The following is a 16,435-nucleotide window of genomic DNA, read 5'->3' as shown; positions in this document are numbered from 1 at the left end:
GTAATTGTATAATTCAAATGTCAAATTGACCTATCGGTCTTTGACATTTGAGTTTGATATACCTACAATAGATAACTAGAGTGTTACCAAAGAGGTGTCCAAAGACAAGAATATTTATCAGGCTCTGAAAGGCACCCTAAAATGTTGTGCATGAAACAGGGAATGTGCTAGAAAAACTCTAGAAGCAAGCCCCCAAGCCTACAAGAAGAGATTGAAAATTGTGCTTAGAATCATACAAATAAAGGTATCCCAAACAAGAGTCACCATCAATATTGCCACACTTCTTTCCACTTCCATAGTAAAGGATCCCACCTCAAAGGGAGTAGTCAAGACAAAAGGCAGTCATTGAGACATCACCACTTGATTCCAACCTGAGGAAATTTGGAAAAAATAACTAGAAACCAACAAAGGAACAACAAAGGAGAAGACATTTACATAGAAGATTCAGATTTGGATCTACCCCTTATCCAAGTAGCCAATGGCATGAGTAGATCACATAGAGTCATCATCAACCATCTCCACCTGACAAAACCCATCTCTATAGGCAAGGCCATTTCCTCAATGGGAAGAGAGGAAGAGAAGAGCAAAATGAAACCAACCCACTCTAAAATTACAAGAACAATCTCTACCTTAATAGAGGACAACCCCACCTCTAAAGGAATCACATGTATGAGAAACCAGATAGAAAAAATAGGAACCCTTGAAAGAAAGAAGGAAGAAATGCTCCAGGTTCCATCGGAGTTAAACCCAACTCCAATAACAAAAGATCACCCTGACCAAAAGAAGAGATCAGCCAAATGAGGTCGAAGGACAACAGAAAGATCACTAGAAGAAGCAAACACACCACCAAAAAGAGAGGCAAGTTGCTTCAGAGAAAAGAGGAAACCCTCCAAGAGAATAGATTGACAAAAGGACCCCAAAGCCTAGACCCTCAAATGAAGCAACCACGGGCATGAAAACCCAACTACCAACACCACAAAGAGCAATGAAGCAATGGCCAAAGTCTGCTAGAAAACCCTCAACAACCACAAGGAATCCCAAGCTACTGAAGAGAAGGGGATACCACTGCCACAAAAGACAATCAAGAAAGAAAACTTTGAGCTCAAACTCTATAAACACCAAGAACACCACATACCAACCAAAAAGGAGTGCAATGAGGAACAAAGAAAAACCCTCTAAATCAACCTCTACCACCAAAAATAGCATAGACAAGGCCAAGACCAAGGGCCAAAAGGGTATAAAGAAAAGGGCCCAAATGCAACCACAGGTTATGTAGCATGGATCCCAAAAGCAACGCCAAAGGGGCCTCAAAAAATAACCACATAACAAAAAAAGTGATCAAAGCTCCAAAGAAAGCTATAGCAACAAAACTAACTACATCCTTAGAGTCATCCTCAACATAAGTCGCTCCTAAGCTTGCCAAGACATGGCACCAAAAACACACAACCCTGGTCGCGATAGAACTTGACAAAAGGAAAGGGGAACAAAAAACCCAAAAACGAAAAACATGGACCTCCAAGGAAGAAAGAAACCCCAACTGCAAGAACTTGAGATCCTTGATGCAACTCGAACCAAGGAGGGTGGTCAGAATTAACTACCTCATCTCCATCAACATCCACACCATCATCTGGTCTAGCACAAACCCCTTCCAAAACCTTAATAGAGCTCCTGCTCTTGCCTCTCATCTTCATAAAATGAATACGACTCCTATACAATGTTACTATGGTAATTGTGTTATATTATTTAAAATAATGAAAAATGTATATACATAGCATTTATATTGACAACATTTCCTAAAGAAACAATCGTTTGCTGAAAAAAATTAGAAACTATCTAATCAAACTAAAATTACATTGTTAATAATTAAATAATTAAATATACAAGTATTATTCTATGTAATTGTAGAGATTTTTTAGAATGATAACTTTTCTCATGTACGTTTAATATAAGAATATTAAAATTGTAAATGCCCCATTTCTGTGCCTAGCTAAGGATTAGTTATTTCTAGAGGTCTTTTAGGCTAAATTTGTATAGTTTATTTTTGTAAGTCACTTGGATGTTTGGTGTCATGCTATTTATATTAATTCATCTGGATGGTCGGAGAATGCTACGGTTATATCCAAAAGGTAGGCAAGATCAATTCTTGGTTTGATATTTGACATTTATTTGGTTTTAATGATTTAATTAATGTTTAATTTGGCATTAGCTTTGATCTAACTATTTGAATTAAATAGCTTTACTATTAATGGAGATGTTAGGGGTCAAGTGTGCATTTAATATATAAATGTTATAAAGTATTCAATTATTATACCAAATGAGGCACCAACAAATGGAGGCATAAGGAAATGAAAGTGACTTTATATTAATGAAAAAATAATAAAAGGGGGACACTTTACTATCATTTCCCATATGCAAGTTAATATTAAAATGTTAAAAGTGGGAAATTTAAACTAGAAACTTCACGAGAGAATTATCAAGGAGATTTGCGGAAATCATTTGATATACTTGGTTTATTTTATTTATCTCTCTAAGAATCTGGGACACTTGACTTTCAATGCATGAAAACCAAGGGCAAAACCCCTTGGAGTTTCTAGGTGATTTGGATGGAAACCCCAATCCATCTTTGGTGTAGATTTATCCAAAATTCACCAGTGTGCTCATTACTAAATTATTCAAATAATATTTTTATCATTTATGTGATTTCGCACAAGGGTTTGCATATTTTCGGAGAGTTGGACAATGCTCAGCTAGGGTTTGAAGTTCAACACTTTATATAAGGTCTTCAAAGAGAATTTGTTGTTATTAGTCATTTAGATCACCATTTGACACAATTGTACCTTCTTCTAAATATTGGACTTTGTAATTTCAGCTTTATCGTTTACAACACAATGTTATCATTAGCCTATTCCGCTTGGTTCCATAGGCTAACTAGAACTTAGAGGCCATTTGGCCTAGGTAGTTGTGGTTGCATTCATCTTGTGGTGATCTAAGGTAGTTTTGGGGGTACTTAATATTTATAGTAAGATCATTTTGGGCATGTTAGACTTCCAATTGCAGTGGCATGTCAATAATAAATTGGTAATATTGACAAGATCATCTGTTTGTTATTCATATAAATTACTGAGTTGATAAAGTTAAATTTTATTATTTTAACTTTATTAATGCATAGTCTATAGCTTGTGAGAAATATTTAACTAAATGGCCCCCCTCTATTATATAATACATTGGAAGCATAAATAAAAGTTATTGGGGACTTAAGTGAAGAAAAAATATGTTTTATGGCATGAAATATTAAAGACAAAAACAATCCCGATAAAATAGGAGCCAATAAATTGGCCGCATGAAAATAGGGGCAGAAAATATAATCCCAAAATTATAGGAAAGGGTAAAAAGTGATTTTGTTTATCGCACATTGTCAAGGTGAGTGGTTGAGCTCTTAGAAAGTGTTCTAAATGAGATCGAAGAACTATTTTTCAGCATGCTTTAATAAAATATGAAATTTAGTGAAATTGTGATGAATTTCTCTTAAGCGCTTGGAGGACGAAATCCCTCTATGCTAGCATTCTTCTCGCTCTTGCAAGACACAATCAGGACAGTTTATGTTGAGTTTCAAGGTAGAATCTGATCGTTGAGATATTTACTACTACTTTCATTTCCCAACTGCCAAGAGAGTTTGTTTACAAAGGATTAGGATTGTATTTGAGTTGCCTTGCGGAGACAAGCTGCTGGAGATTGGTCTTATCATTTGGGAAGGAAAATTACATACCGTACTGATGAAGTAAGACACAGAAGTGAGTTGCATTGGCTAAAGAAGAGTCTGTTCATCAAATTAGTACGAAAAATTATCAGAAACAGCTATGGGTTTGGAGGTAACAGTTGGATGCCTAACTGGACTGAAATAGTGAATTATATTCGGACGTGTGGAGCCTTAGACTATCATTGCAGCTGCAGATCTGAAACAGCGAATTGGGTATGCAATGTAATGTATTTGTGTCCATGGTATAAGGGAAAACATCACATTATCTATTGTGTATTGCATTGTAATTGTTCCTTTGAAGAAGTTAGTAATGTTATAATCAGAATATTCATCTACAGCTGTAACTTCAATTATCAGAAATTAACAAGTTGTTTTACATTATGTATTTGTGTCCTATTCAGTGGTGTTGGAAATACTACACATTAAATTGGGCATTGAAATGAAATAGAAATTCAATAATCACTTGCAAGTTAATTTTTTGACAAAATTCCTTAGAGTAGAAGAGACCAAAATTCCTTAGAGCAAGGGGGTTACTTCACAGGCTTCCATCCTTGTTTCTGGGTATGTACGTGTCCATATTGATTTGTAATAAACTTCAAATTTGAGAGATTAGAATGTAATTGTAATGATCTGATGCTAATAAAGTGAATTTTATTTCCAAAAAATTAAAAATAAAGTGAACTTTGATTGAGAAACTTGATGTTTATGTTTTATGCATTTAGTATTTGCGTATCTACATGTTCTTCATTATTGGGCATGCAAAGTGTTTGAACTTTTACAAAATGTCAAACATCCAAAACTTTAAAATAAAAAAAACAGCAGGATTTGTAAAGATTCTTACACACACAATAAATAATCAAATAGAAGTTACTTGCACCACATCACAAGTGTATATCAATTACATGACTACAAAAGCAAAGCTAGTTGAAGGAAACAATAGTTTAGATAAATAAATAAATGTTTTAGGTATACAAAACTGATGGACTATGATGTCCATTGCATCAAAACAAAAAAACGCAATGTGGAGTCATAACTATAGCAGGAAAGAGATTGTAGCTTTTAGCCGAGCTGTAATATTCCTTGCCAATTCTGATCTCAAAATGCTGATTAGAGGCTCAAGGAATACCATCAAACACTTTGCATACAACCTCTTCACTTCTTATTTCAATGTTTCAGTTTGATAATAATTGCTTAAAATGAAGTCAATTCTGATTTAAATGCTTTCAAATGGTTACTAAGATGTCTAGGCAAAAAACCATAATGCAAATGTAATTCTTTTTTTGTCTTTTGAATGCATATAGAGAACCTGCATAATGTAAATATGGACTTACAGTGGCTATTGCATTAAAATAAACAGTTGGCATTCAAACTAAATATGAGAGAGACAACTCTTGACATTCAAAATCCTTGGAATTTTAAGAATTGATAATGAATATGCATCTAAATCACCGTTGGCATTTTAACAAACGCTTAGCATGCAAGCTAGGATTAATGAAGTATTTTATTGATAATTCTCGTGCCAAATAGTTACAAAGATATAGCATGTATTTCCCAGAACTTATGAGAGCATAATTAGAGATCCTAGTATGTAAATGCCTTCTGTCAATGACGGTCTCCACCTTACAAAGTATATATTCTACCAATTTGACATGTCCTTGCTGTAGTTGTACATAATCTGCCAGTTGCTTGATTTCTTAATTTATAATGGCAGCCAATATAAATCTCCAGGTCTTCTGTAGATATACCTTCCAATCCTTCAAACCTATATGAAATTTTCCACCTGTTAGCACAAAGTGGACTCAATCAAGCAATATTTCGATTGGTCTTTCTCAATCTCAAACTTGCAAACATTTGAAGAGTTTCCGTTCTTCAATGAGGATAATGGCTGCAAACTGCAATTCAAGCTCTAAACCCCAATTTTCGCTATAAACAAAGTCAGATTCATCCAAGCACAATGAAATTGATCCTTGTCATGTTTTTTATAGTTCCTTCAATAAGGTCAATCACAAAGCTTCTCAATCATATTTCACAAAACTAAAAACATATTTGCTTTTGTATCTTTGGGTGTTGACTTAGGGAAAACATTTAATGAGTCGCTTAATAATATATTCATTTAATGCACTTATAATTTGACATTATAATCATTAAATGTCCTTTTATAATAAAATCATAAAATGCTCTCACTTTATAATATTAAATCCACTATAATTATAAAGTCACATGAAGTCAATATAATATTCCTTTAAAATGATCAAATTGTTTTTAAGTAACACTTTAATAATAATAACAAATTTAAATGTCCTAACTCCATTAATAACCATTATTTAATGATTCTGACTTCATCACTGGCTAAACCATTGCTCCCACTATCAATCTGGATGCGTTACTAAAAATATTAAGGGTTCTTTTCTAACATCCACTGACTTGCTATAAATAGCAAGTCTCTCAAAATGAGCCAGAAAACTCTGAATATCAATGCCTTAGAAAAAATGACAGATCTAGTGATAGAAAAATTTAGAACAGCCAACTGAAGAGCTCCAAAAGTCCCAAACTGGACCCGCTAATCCACCATACTGGCCTAAATAATAGGCTAATCCTTCTAACTTTGATGTGGATGAAGATGGGGACGTTACACAATCATTGCTAGCTCTATGTGGATTCATAAGCTTTTATCTGAAATAGGTATGTAAATACTTCTTTAGCCATAGGAGAATTACTTTGGATAGGGATTGATTCAAGAAACAAAAAGTATAAGTGTAGTTCAATCACTTAGGAAAAAGTCAGAATACAAAAATAATCTGAGTTACTGATAATGTTAGATTACAGTACAGGGTCGTGATTGAGTGAGAATATGATTGGGAGTTTGCTAGGGGATGTAGCCATAGGGTACCTATGGCTACTGGCATACTCTGGCTGTCACATCATTGCTCACAGTGGGTTTTTAAAAATAAATAAAATGTCAAAATGTCCTATAACAAGTATACTATGGTTTCTCTTAATGTCTTTCCTTAACAATGTGTTTTGACCTTAACTCTACATCATAACCACAAACGTAGCTCTTGTATTCAATAATATATGTAAGCATACAGACATTGAATTGTGTGTCAATCAGCTCTCTCACATTCTGTGCCTTTATTCTTCCAGTAGTTTTTAACCTCGCAACAAAACTGTATTTTCATTCTCTTAATATTCCAGTGGCCAATCTATAGCTGAATGCTATCTGATAATTTTCGGGCTTTCTAATCCTGGTTGCATATTTATATGGTTATTTTCTTCTTCTGTGTTCAATTTCTTTTCAGCACAACAATTAAGCATTCTTTCAATTCAAGTGCTTATATATTTGTATCTACTATTTTCATTTTGATTTCCATGGATCTAGTTTGGTTATTTGTGGATAATGATATAGAAGTTTGCTTCGTTCTCCTTTTTATATGATTCAATAATAACAACATATGATAGTTTAATTTAATGAAATTGAGAGGAGAGTTAGCTTATCTTGATTTGGTTATAAATAAGTGCTAATGTGAAAATTTACTAATTAAATATATTTAGAATAGATGCACCATTGACAATGCATTCCATTAAGACTTTTGTATTATTTGATAAAACTGGTTGCCATGGTTAGTGGAGTTTGAAATATTCCCTAAATGATTAAGTACTAAAAAACATAACAGCCTCTTAGCAATTTTGGCTTTTTCTTGTTTTTAACTGAAGAATCAAAGTTTACATACAATGGGAGAGGGAGATGTCTGTCTGTTAGTTGGATGGTGTATAGTTCTCCCTATTGATTTGGGCGATGAATTAAAAAACCAATGCATCTATTATGCATTCACAAGTCTATAATGTTGTTTTCAGATAGCTGCTGTCTGAAAACTGTGTGCTTTGGCAAGTTGCAGTTACATTGTTGAGAAATTGGGTTCGGAAAGAATTTGTAAAACTAGAGTAGTTGGTCAAGCAGAGGTTGAGAAAAGCTTTTATGGACAATTAATATTGGGAAAAGGAATCTCTACTGGGACAGATGAACTTTTAGCAAATGAAGTGGGAAAAGCTGGTATTATCATTTTTATTCAAATTTATAATATAAAATGTAAAAAATCAGTCTCAACACACATAAATGTTTATTTTTATTCAACAAATGGACAATGTGATGATACGATAATGAGGCTTAAGATTCCTAGTATTGTTGTTGGCAGTTGCTGCCGAGAAGCAAAGAGTAGCAGGAGAGGTGGCATCCATGTTGAACCTGAGTGTAGAAATTGATACAACTCCAGATAAAATGTATGTATTCTACTTACTTTTCTATGGCAGTTTTATTTAGCTTCTATGTTATCTTTGTCTTGAATGTATGTTTCCTACTTGTTTTACTGTGGTATTTTATTTTTATAGCTTCTACAATATCCTTGTGTTTTTATATTCACTGTAATACAAATATTGTATTCTTCTAGACTACAATATTCAATTACGTTGAACAGATAAGATAATTCATCAAGACTACCACATGGATCAATGCATATCTTTTTGAAAATTCAATAATTGTTTTATTGTGTCAAAATTAGGTGTAGTATGTGTTATATGTTGAAGTAAGCTAGCAATCTGAAAGAATGAAAACAACTTTCCACTAGTGAAATGAATACAATAGGTATTGTATCTATCGTATGGAAATGGGAGTCTGTAAATAGAATGATCAACCTTACGTGTACAGGCAAGGTAGAGGAGGTGAGAAAGTACAAGTTAAAGTTTGGCTACCCCTCCAAAGGTGCACCACTTATGAGCTCACTGGACATGTGTGTGAACAAGTGGCAAGTGGCAAGTATGCATGTAATAGGGGTCTCAAACGATGATGACATATGTTTCAATGCTATGATGAGACAAAAGTATGAAAAAGCCCAGTTAAACTTAGGCTGTGTGAATAGGTCAATCCTAGAAAGATGAATAGCTAACTAGTTTGACAGTGACTCTATTTACACTAATATGATACTCCTGCTCAAGCTGACCATATTAGATAATTTCCTATTATATACTGAGGCGAAAGAATTGGCATTCCTGTATGTCAGTCTTCTTTGGATTTGATAGATTGTATTCTATGCAAAAGAATCATTCAAGGCAACACTTGGTAATAGTTTATAGCAATGAACACAAGGTTTATATCTAACAGTGCCAATAAACAAATTACATTCATGGACAACTTGTTTTTGTTCATAATACTAAAGTAAACAGCCTTGTGTGCCCTAAATTAAGCTGTTTTAAGTGTGGAAATGTGCAACTAATTCACAAACATGAGCAAGACTGGAAACACCTAAAAAAGAGAACATGTTGTTCGGAAAAGAAATCCAAGTTGTGTTAAAAAACACTTAAGAGTGAGGAGTAACCATTTTCAATTCACTCTCTTCTCCAAATGTACAAAGGAACTTTCCCAAGGGCTTTAGAGAGTCAGAGACATTTTACAACCACATTAGTTTAAAGTTTAAAGTTTAAACACATACATATCAGCTTTATAACTTGTTCAGTAACGAACTCCTAGCAACACTCAACAAAAGGAACCATGGTGGGTTCTGTCTCTCGATCCTGCTAGGGGTCGCCACCCCCAAACTACTGCTCTAATTTTAGAAAATGAGGAATAAAAGTGATTTTGTATTGTGTTATATGGAACAGGAAAACAGCTCTTTCTATCTTTCAGTTTTTTCTAATTAATTGAATTCCTTTTATGCTTATGGTTTCTTGGCTCAATCCTAATTCTGTGTAATGCTGCAATGATTTAAAACATTTATATTTATATTTTACAATTATGATTTTACAATTGATGCTGAATCATTAATTCATCAATTTGTGCTCTCGAGTGTCTAGACACTATTTAATTGTTTGTTCTCAAGACCACTCATAAATGGGAAAAATCTATTTGGAGTTAGAATCTCTTTTGACTTGTTTGTTGATGTAGCATTAAGTGAAAGCATGTTACCTACTTGATGGATGATATCTTAGAAATAATATAAAAATTATTTTGAACATTTACTTCTTCCATTGATCTTTTCAAACTCTTATTTAAGAGGATATAGAGGGCAAGAAAACTCTATTAAGAACTCCCTTGAGGAATTGTTGATCAAGCTTGAAAACATTGTTAATTAGTGAGTGTCCACTCATTCTTACAACTATTTGAGTATCCAAGTTCCCTTAGAAAATGGCTGTGGAAGAGTCGTGTTGTCGGGTTATTGGGTAGTTAGACAGTTGGCCCATCTAAGGGAGTTACATGGCTGCGACAGTTTGCCTCGCAACCCCAGAGACACTATATGTACACATCATCTCCTTATTTGAGACATGTTGGTATGGAGTACATTTGTGTACGATGATCAATGAATGAACATATTATTATCTTTCTTTACATTTCATGATCAATGAATGAACATAGAGACTAATATGCAATTAGTCTCTATTACCCCACGAGGGTAAACATTTGGCATCGCTGCCATTTTGAATCTGGGGAAAGTGACGCAACCAATGGCATACCTCAGGTAGAGTAAATGGGAATACCTCTAGAGGAGAATGTGAGAGTGAACGAAAATGAAATTCCTGAGCTGTTCGAGGGAGAGCACACAGTGACAAAGAACTTCCATATTTTATTCCTCTCGAGTATTGAAACCTTCGTAGGAGAGAATTCGTACGAGAAGAGGTTCTAAAGGACATCGTGTGGGACTCCCTAAACATGAGCCCCACTGCCAACTAATTGTTGCATCAGTTTCCCAGACTGTTTGCACAAGCCTTCGTAGAAAAAAGACGGCAATGCGAGGAGATTGAGTGGGAGCAACGAAGGTAGTAGACCCTTCAGAACTTCTAGGAATAACACCATTGCGAAGCGGAAGAGCAAGATGAAAAAACAGCCGAAGGCCCCACCCATGAGCCCTAGGCCATGGGAATGTAGGTAGAGTGTGAGTGGAAAGAACACTAACCTCTGTAACTGTCGCATTGATGACCATAATGATGTATGGAGACTGTAAATACAACTTTTCTTGTTAACTATGATGTTTTTTGAGGATTAATGCCAAATTAGTTGAACAAAAATAAAAATAGAAATGAACAAAATAATGATGATATTTATGCCGCATGAAGAGCTTTGATCCTCACGCAACAAGTCGAGGGACGACAAAGGCTCAGGCAACTTGTTGACAGGTACAACGGTGGGGTCATAGAGGGTATTTTAGTACTGTAGGAGGTGTACTGAACAGAGAGCATGGTTCGCCTATCTAGCACCGAGAAGTACCAAGGACTTACTTGAAGAGACGCGGCAAAGGTTGAATTTATTTGAGGAGACGAGGGAGGGGTTTCTAAACTTACATACGCCACAGGTAAAGGACCCGGACAATTGTAAAGAGGGAACTAGTGTGGCTTAAGGTGTCGAAGGAGCATGAGTGCACGATGATTACTTTATCCTGGATACACGATTCGAGCAAGTACAGTTCGAGAGTAGACCACGGCTCTTCGCAGAAGTTGTCACACCACAATACATATAGGCACAAGTGTACACACAACAACAACAATCATTATCAACATAGCAACCACCTATAGCACTGCAGTGGCTGCTAGTTATGGCAGGGCTGAAACAAATATTACCCAAGTTTACTAGTGACAGGAAGGAAGATCTTTTCAAACATTGTCGTACGTGTGAAACTATTTGGGTGACAAATTTGTTACCGACAAGGATGAATGGCTCCAACAGTTTCATACAACACTATACGGTGTTGCCATCGACTGGTACTTAGACATGGACAAAGCAAAAATGAATACATGGGACGATCTCAGGAAAGAATTCCAAACAGAATTTAAACTGCTTAGGGATACAATGGGATCATCACAGAGATAAGCAAGGAAAGAAGGAAACTGTTCGAGCATATAATAGAAGATTGAAGGAATTGCTCAGAAAGATGGAAACCCAATCGATGAATGAATTAAAGAAAAGATGGTTCGTCGACGGATTAAATGCACCCCTGAGAAGAAAAATGAGGATTTTACCACCGACATCGTACACTGATGCGTACAATAGAGCGATGACTTTGCAAAGGGAAAGAAAAACTTTAAAGAAGAAAAAGAAAAGCAAGTCATCATCATCTGAGAGTAACGAATCCTCATATGACGATAGTAGCAGTGAGGATGAATCTAATAAAAATGTACAAGCATTACAGAAGGATATAGAACACATGATGCGAGAGTTTAAAACAATGAAAGGAGGCATAGGACGAAATGACGAAGGGGAAATGTGGTGCATGGAATGCAAAGAGAGCGGACACACAAAAGGAACATATCCCAAAATGTCACTATGTGACACCTGCTAGGTGATGGGCCATTCCTCCAATGAATGCCTATATAACTTAAACACAAGAGGGCTACAAGTCCTTTTCACTTAGGAACAACCATCTACCTCTGAGGCTGCCAACGAGCAAACAAACAATGCATCATTTCGTGGGTTTTGAAATAATTGGCGAGGAGGAAGAGGAGGTAATGAAAATAGAAGCTAGATACAATATGATTTGAAGTGCTGACCGATGATTTAGTGCTAGGCGTGTAGCCAGTGGGGCCACTTCGCTCGAGACTGTGACAAGAGCGACACACGGCAGAATTTGTGTTGATGGTGTGGTCTCGGAGATCACAAAGAAGTCAATTGCTCGAAGCCTCGGGTCAACTTAATCAACATTGAGGAAGAAGACACTGTGGTAGTCACTTGTAACCAAGCAAAACAAGCCATATGTCTTGATCCCCATACAGAGAAACAAAGAGTATGGGAGGAAGAAGAAGAAATAGGGAAGGCAATAAAAGTGAAGGGGGATAAACCTATGGTTCCAAGTAGCTTTGGACAAATAGAGGCTGAGAATGACATAATAGGGAGGATATTGCAAATTGCAGATAATAGTGAAGGCAAACCACAATTGGAAGAAAAATACACTTTCATTGGAGAGCAGCGGACGAAATTTTGTTATTGACCTTCGGACGCAAATGTTAAGTGAGGAGATGACGTCAAAATCTGGCTTTGACGGAGAATCTGGGGGAAGGGATGAGGGACGAAAACGGATGGAGCCTAATGACAAAGGCGTGCTGGAACTTGAAAGATGTTCGAAAGATGACTTAGATTCCTTGAACGGCCTTTTCCATTGGCAAATGGAGGATTGCGAGTTATTTTTGAGTTGTAACATGCTAGGAGTAGAAGGAATGGATGCAGAAGAGAAGGATGGTTTTTCGCCGGATTTCATAGAGTACAAAGGATAATCTCAAATAAATAAAAGTCCTACTCACAACTTCGACTTAGGGAAACCAATCAAATATGAAGAACCATCCGTACGTGTCACGAACCTCAGGGATGAAGAGAGTCCACGCAACATCCTAGTTGGCAATGATTGGAATCTTGTGATGAAGGCGAGAGCATTCAAAATCTTCATGGAGTACAAATAAGTGTTCACTTGGAGTTACAAGGACCTGAAGGGTGTACCGCCAGAGTTGTGTGTACACTGAATACCCTTAGTGCCTGGTGCGGTACCCATGCAGAAGAGATCGTACAGAATGAACAAGAATTACACAGTGGGGGTTGACGAAGAGATCCAATGCATGTTGGAGTCAAGAATCATATTCAGAGTTGAAACAAGTGAATGGGTCTCACCCATTGTGATATCATTAAAGGAGGCAAACCATATCAAGATCTGTGTTGATTTCCATTGCTTGAATGTTGCCACTATAAAAGATCCCTATCCCCCTTATGGATACAATCCTTAAAGAAGTTGCTGGACATGAAATGTAATCCTTTATGGATAGGTTTTCCGTTATAACCAAATATCGATTGTGGATGAGGATAAGCTGAAGACCACTTTCATGGTAGAAGATGAAGTCTATGCATATAACCGGATGCCCTTTGGCTTGTGCAATTCACTAGCGACCTTACAAAGAATAATCCTCCATATCTTTGATAAAATGTTCATAGGGAACTTTTGTGCATTCTTGGATGATTGGTCCATCATCAGTGGACAAGATAGAAATTTGGCAGCACTCAGGGGATGCATGGACGGTGTTGTCGTGCCAGGATGGCATTGAACTTGAAGAAATGTAGATTCATGGTACCCTGCGGTAACTGTTGGGGCACATTGTATGTATGACAGGAATGAAAATTGATCCCGACAAGATATGCGTGATCGTAGAGATGGAAGCACCGATCGATGTCAGTGGCATAAAATCATTTTTAGGGCATATTGGATAGTACAAGAGGTTCAGAAAAAAATTTGCTCAAGTTTCATTCCCCCTTGACAAGTTGACAAGAAAAGGTGAACCCTTTGTTTAGGGGACGAAGTGAGAAACCTTCTTTAAGGAATTAAAGACAAGATTGCTAGGGACACCAATCTTGGCATATCCAAACCGGGACAAAGAATTTCACGTGCATGTAGACGCATCTAACTTTGCAATTGGTGCAACACTTGTGCAAATGGGTGATCATGGCTTTGATCATCCTATCTGGTTTGCTAGCATATTGTTGTCAAAGGCTAGGAAGAACTACAACACAACAAAGTGGGAGGCTCTAGGAATGGTGTATGTTTTACAAAAGTTCAGACACTACCGGTTGGCAATGCCCTTAACATTCTACGTAGACCACCAGTAATTGATGTACTTGGTAAACAAACCCATCATTCAAGGGAGGGTGAGTAGATGGTTGTTGCTACTCCAAGAATACATTCACCATTATGGTGCAACCGGGGAAGAGCCACGTTATAGCTGATCAACTATCTCGGATCAGGCCGGGGGAGACGCTGGAAGCAATTAATGATGACTTCCTAGATGCACATTTATTCTATATAGCCATCCTTCCAGAATGGTATAAAGGCATTGGAGAATATCTATTCACTTCACAATTCTCGAGGGAGATGCCACCAGGCGAACGACGAAAGTTAGCATTAAGGAGTAGAATGTTTTCCCTGATAAATGGTCTGTTGTAATGGGGCTAGACCAAGTGTTGAGAATGTTGTCTTGCATTTTGTTATCACAAAATGTAGGCAACAGTGTGAAACTTTTTCAAACTAGTTTTGCATCTCTCTAAGTTGAATTTGATATTCAATTGCTAAGTGTTGATTGATCAATCAACTCCAATTCGTATATCAAATTGTTTTACTGAAGGCTTTGGTTAAGTCTTTTTTGTTTTATCATCTTTTATCTTTTATTATATGCAAGAGAGCTCTAGAGAAATTGTGCCAGCAAAACTATGTTTGTGTAGCACTACTTTGAGAGAAAAATGAATACAAAGGAGCAATTTAGAGTTAACTTTGATTGAGTTGGATTGTTATTTGTGTGAATTAGAAGCTTTGCCTGTAATTCGCATAAGTTATCTTTGATTGTTGTTATCTTGTGTCATTGATAATTGAATATAAAAGAGTTAAGAAGTAATTGGAGCTAGAGCTTTGACTAGGAGCAATTGTGGAAATATTTAGGTAGAAACTTTGTCTGTAGCTTATACTTCTTTCTTAATTCTCAAAATAGTTAAGTTATTTTTACTTTTAGGAGTCTTTGTGCCCTAATTGTAAAGCTTTTTTTCCATATAGAAGTACGACCGAACTTAGAGCCAAACTGGTACACTTTCAGCTAGCCTTGGAGTTAGTGTTAGTTTATTGGTACCATCATTTCCAGCTTTAGATAGAAGTGTAGTTAGAGATTCACTCTTCCCATTACTCGCTCCACGAGTAAGTGGATTCTTTCTTGAAAGTTAAGAAGAAAGAATATTGGTAATGCTCTTTTTACAAAATCTCTCGACTTCTTGCTTACCTTGAGTCGATCCAAGGAACGGTGAGAAGGGGGAGCCTTCCCTTTAAGGTAGGAGAGACTCTGTCTCACACGTTTTGGTTGGTCATCCTATTTTGCAATTGGATTTTTACCCAAAACTGTCAGTTGAAAAATATCCACCCAATAGAGAAGATGCGCCATGGAGGAAGAGGTACAAAGTGTCCTTCAGGAAGCCCATGAAGGCCTGACAAGAGGGCATATGGGACCGGACACAATGACAAAGGAAAATACTTCTGGTAGTGCTATGGTGGTCAACACTCTACAATGACGCTAGAAAGTGGGTTTGAACAAGATTTTATGCCACTCAATCCATCAAATGCAAAGGAGTTGTTTGAACGATGGGGTTTAGATTTCGTGGGACCCTTGAAGCCAAGTCGAGCTCGGAGATGCCACTACATTGTGGTAGCAACCAAGTATCTCGCAAAGTGGGTGGAGGTACGAGTGTTGTTCGATAACTCAGCCATAAGCACAACAAAGTTCATTTATGAGCAAATAATCATACGTTATGGCATACCTATCAAGTTGACCAATGATAGGGAAGGTCACTTCGTTAATCATGTCATCCGACTGCTGACAACCGAGTTAAAAAAGTTTCACTCGTTGTCGAGCCCTTACTACTTGAGAGCCAACGGCCAAGTGAAAGCAGTGAACAAAATTCTTGTGTCGGTCATCTACAAGTCATGTGGGGTCGAGCAAGCTGATTGGGAAGAGAAATCGCCATCGACACTTTGGGCATACCACACAATGTATAAAGTTATGACCAGACAAATGCCTTTCCAATTAATGTTCGAACAAGAAGTAGTGCCCGTAGAATTTATGGTTCCAAGCCTTTGGATAGTAATTGACAATAGGCTGGGCGATATGGAAAGTCTTCCAGAGTGA

At 36.7% G+C, this 16,435-nt stretch overlaps 1 protein-coding gene across 2 annotated transcripts in view; it reads left to right on the top strand.

Moving 5' to 3' along the window:
• Positions 1–16,435, top strand: part of LOC149529116 (CBBY-like protein) — a 223,412-nt gene that overhangs the window by 117,491 nt on the left and 89,486 nt on the right. For both annotated transcript variants that reach the window (XR_016358876.1, XM_089810563.1), the window contains exons 8-9: positions 7,654–7,808; positions 7,951–8,035. Coding sequence is in view for 1 of the 2 variants with exons in the window: in XM_089810563.1 (XP_089666689.1) it covers positions 7,654–7,808; positions 7,951–8,035 (240 nt within the window). In the remaining variant the exon portion in view is untranslated. The remainder of the gene's footprint in view (positions 1–7,653; positions 7,809–7,950; positions 8,036–16,435) is intronic.

Source organism: Cupressus sempervirens, chromosome 11 (assembly GCF_028749045.1).
Source record: "Cupressus sempervirens isolate cs-2001-9-10 chromosome 11, ASM2874904v1, whole genome shotgun sequence".
Classification (NCBI taxonomy): domain Eukaryota; kingdom Viridiplantae; phylum Streptophyta; class Pinopsida; order Cupressales; family Cupressaceae; genus Cupressus; species Cupressus sempervirens.
The sequence above is the reverse complement of the archived record's forward strand: the minus strand, read 5'-3'. Positions and strand labels throughout refer to the sequence as shown.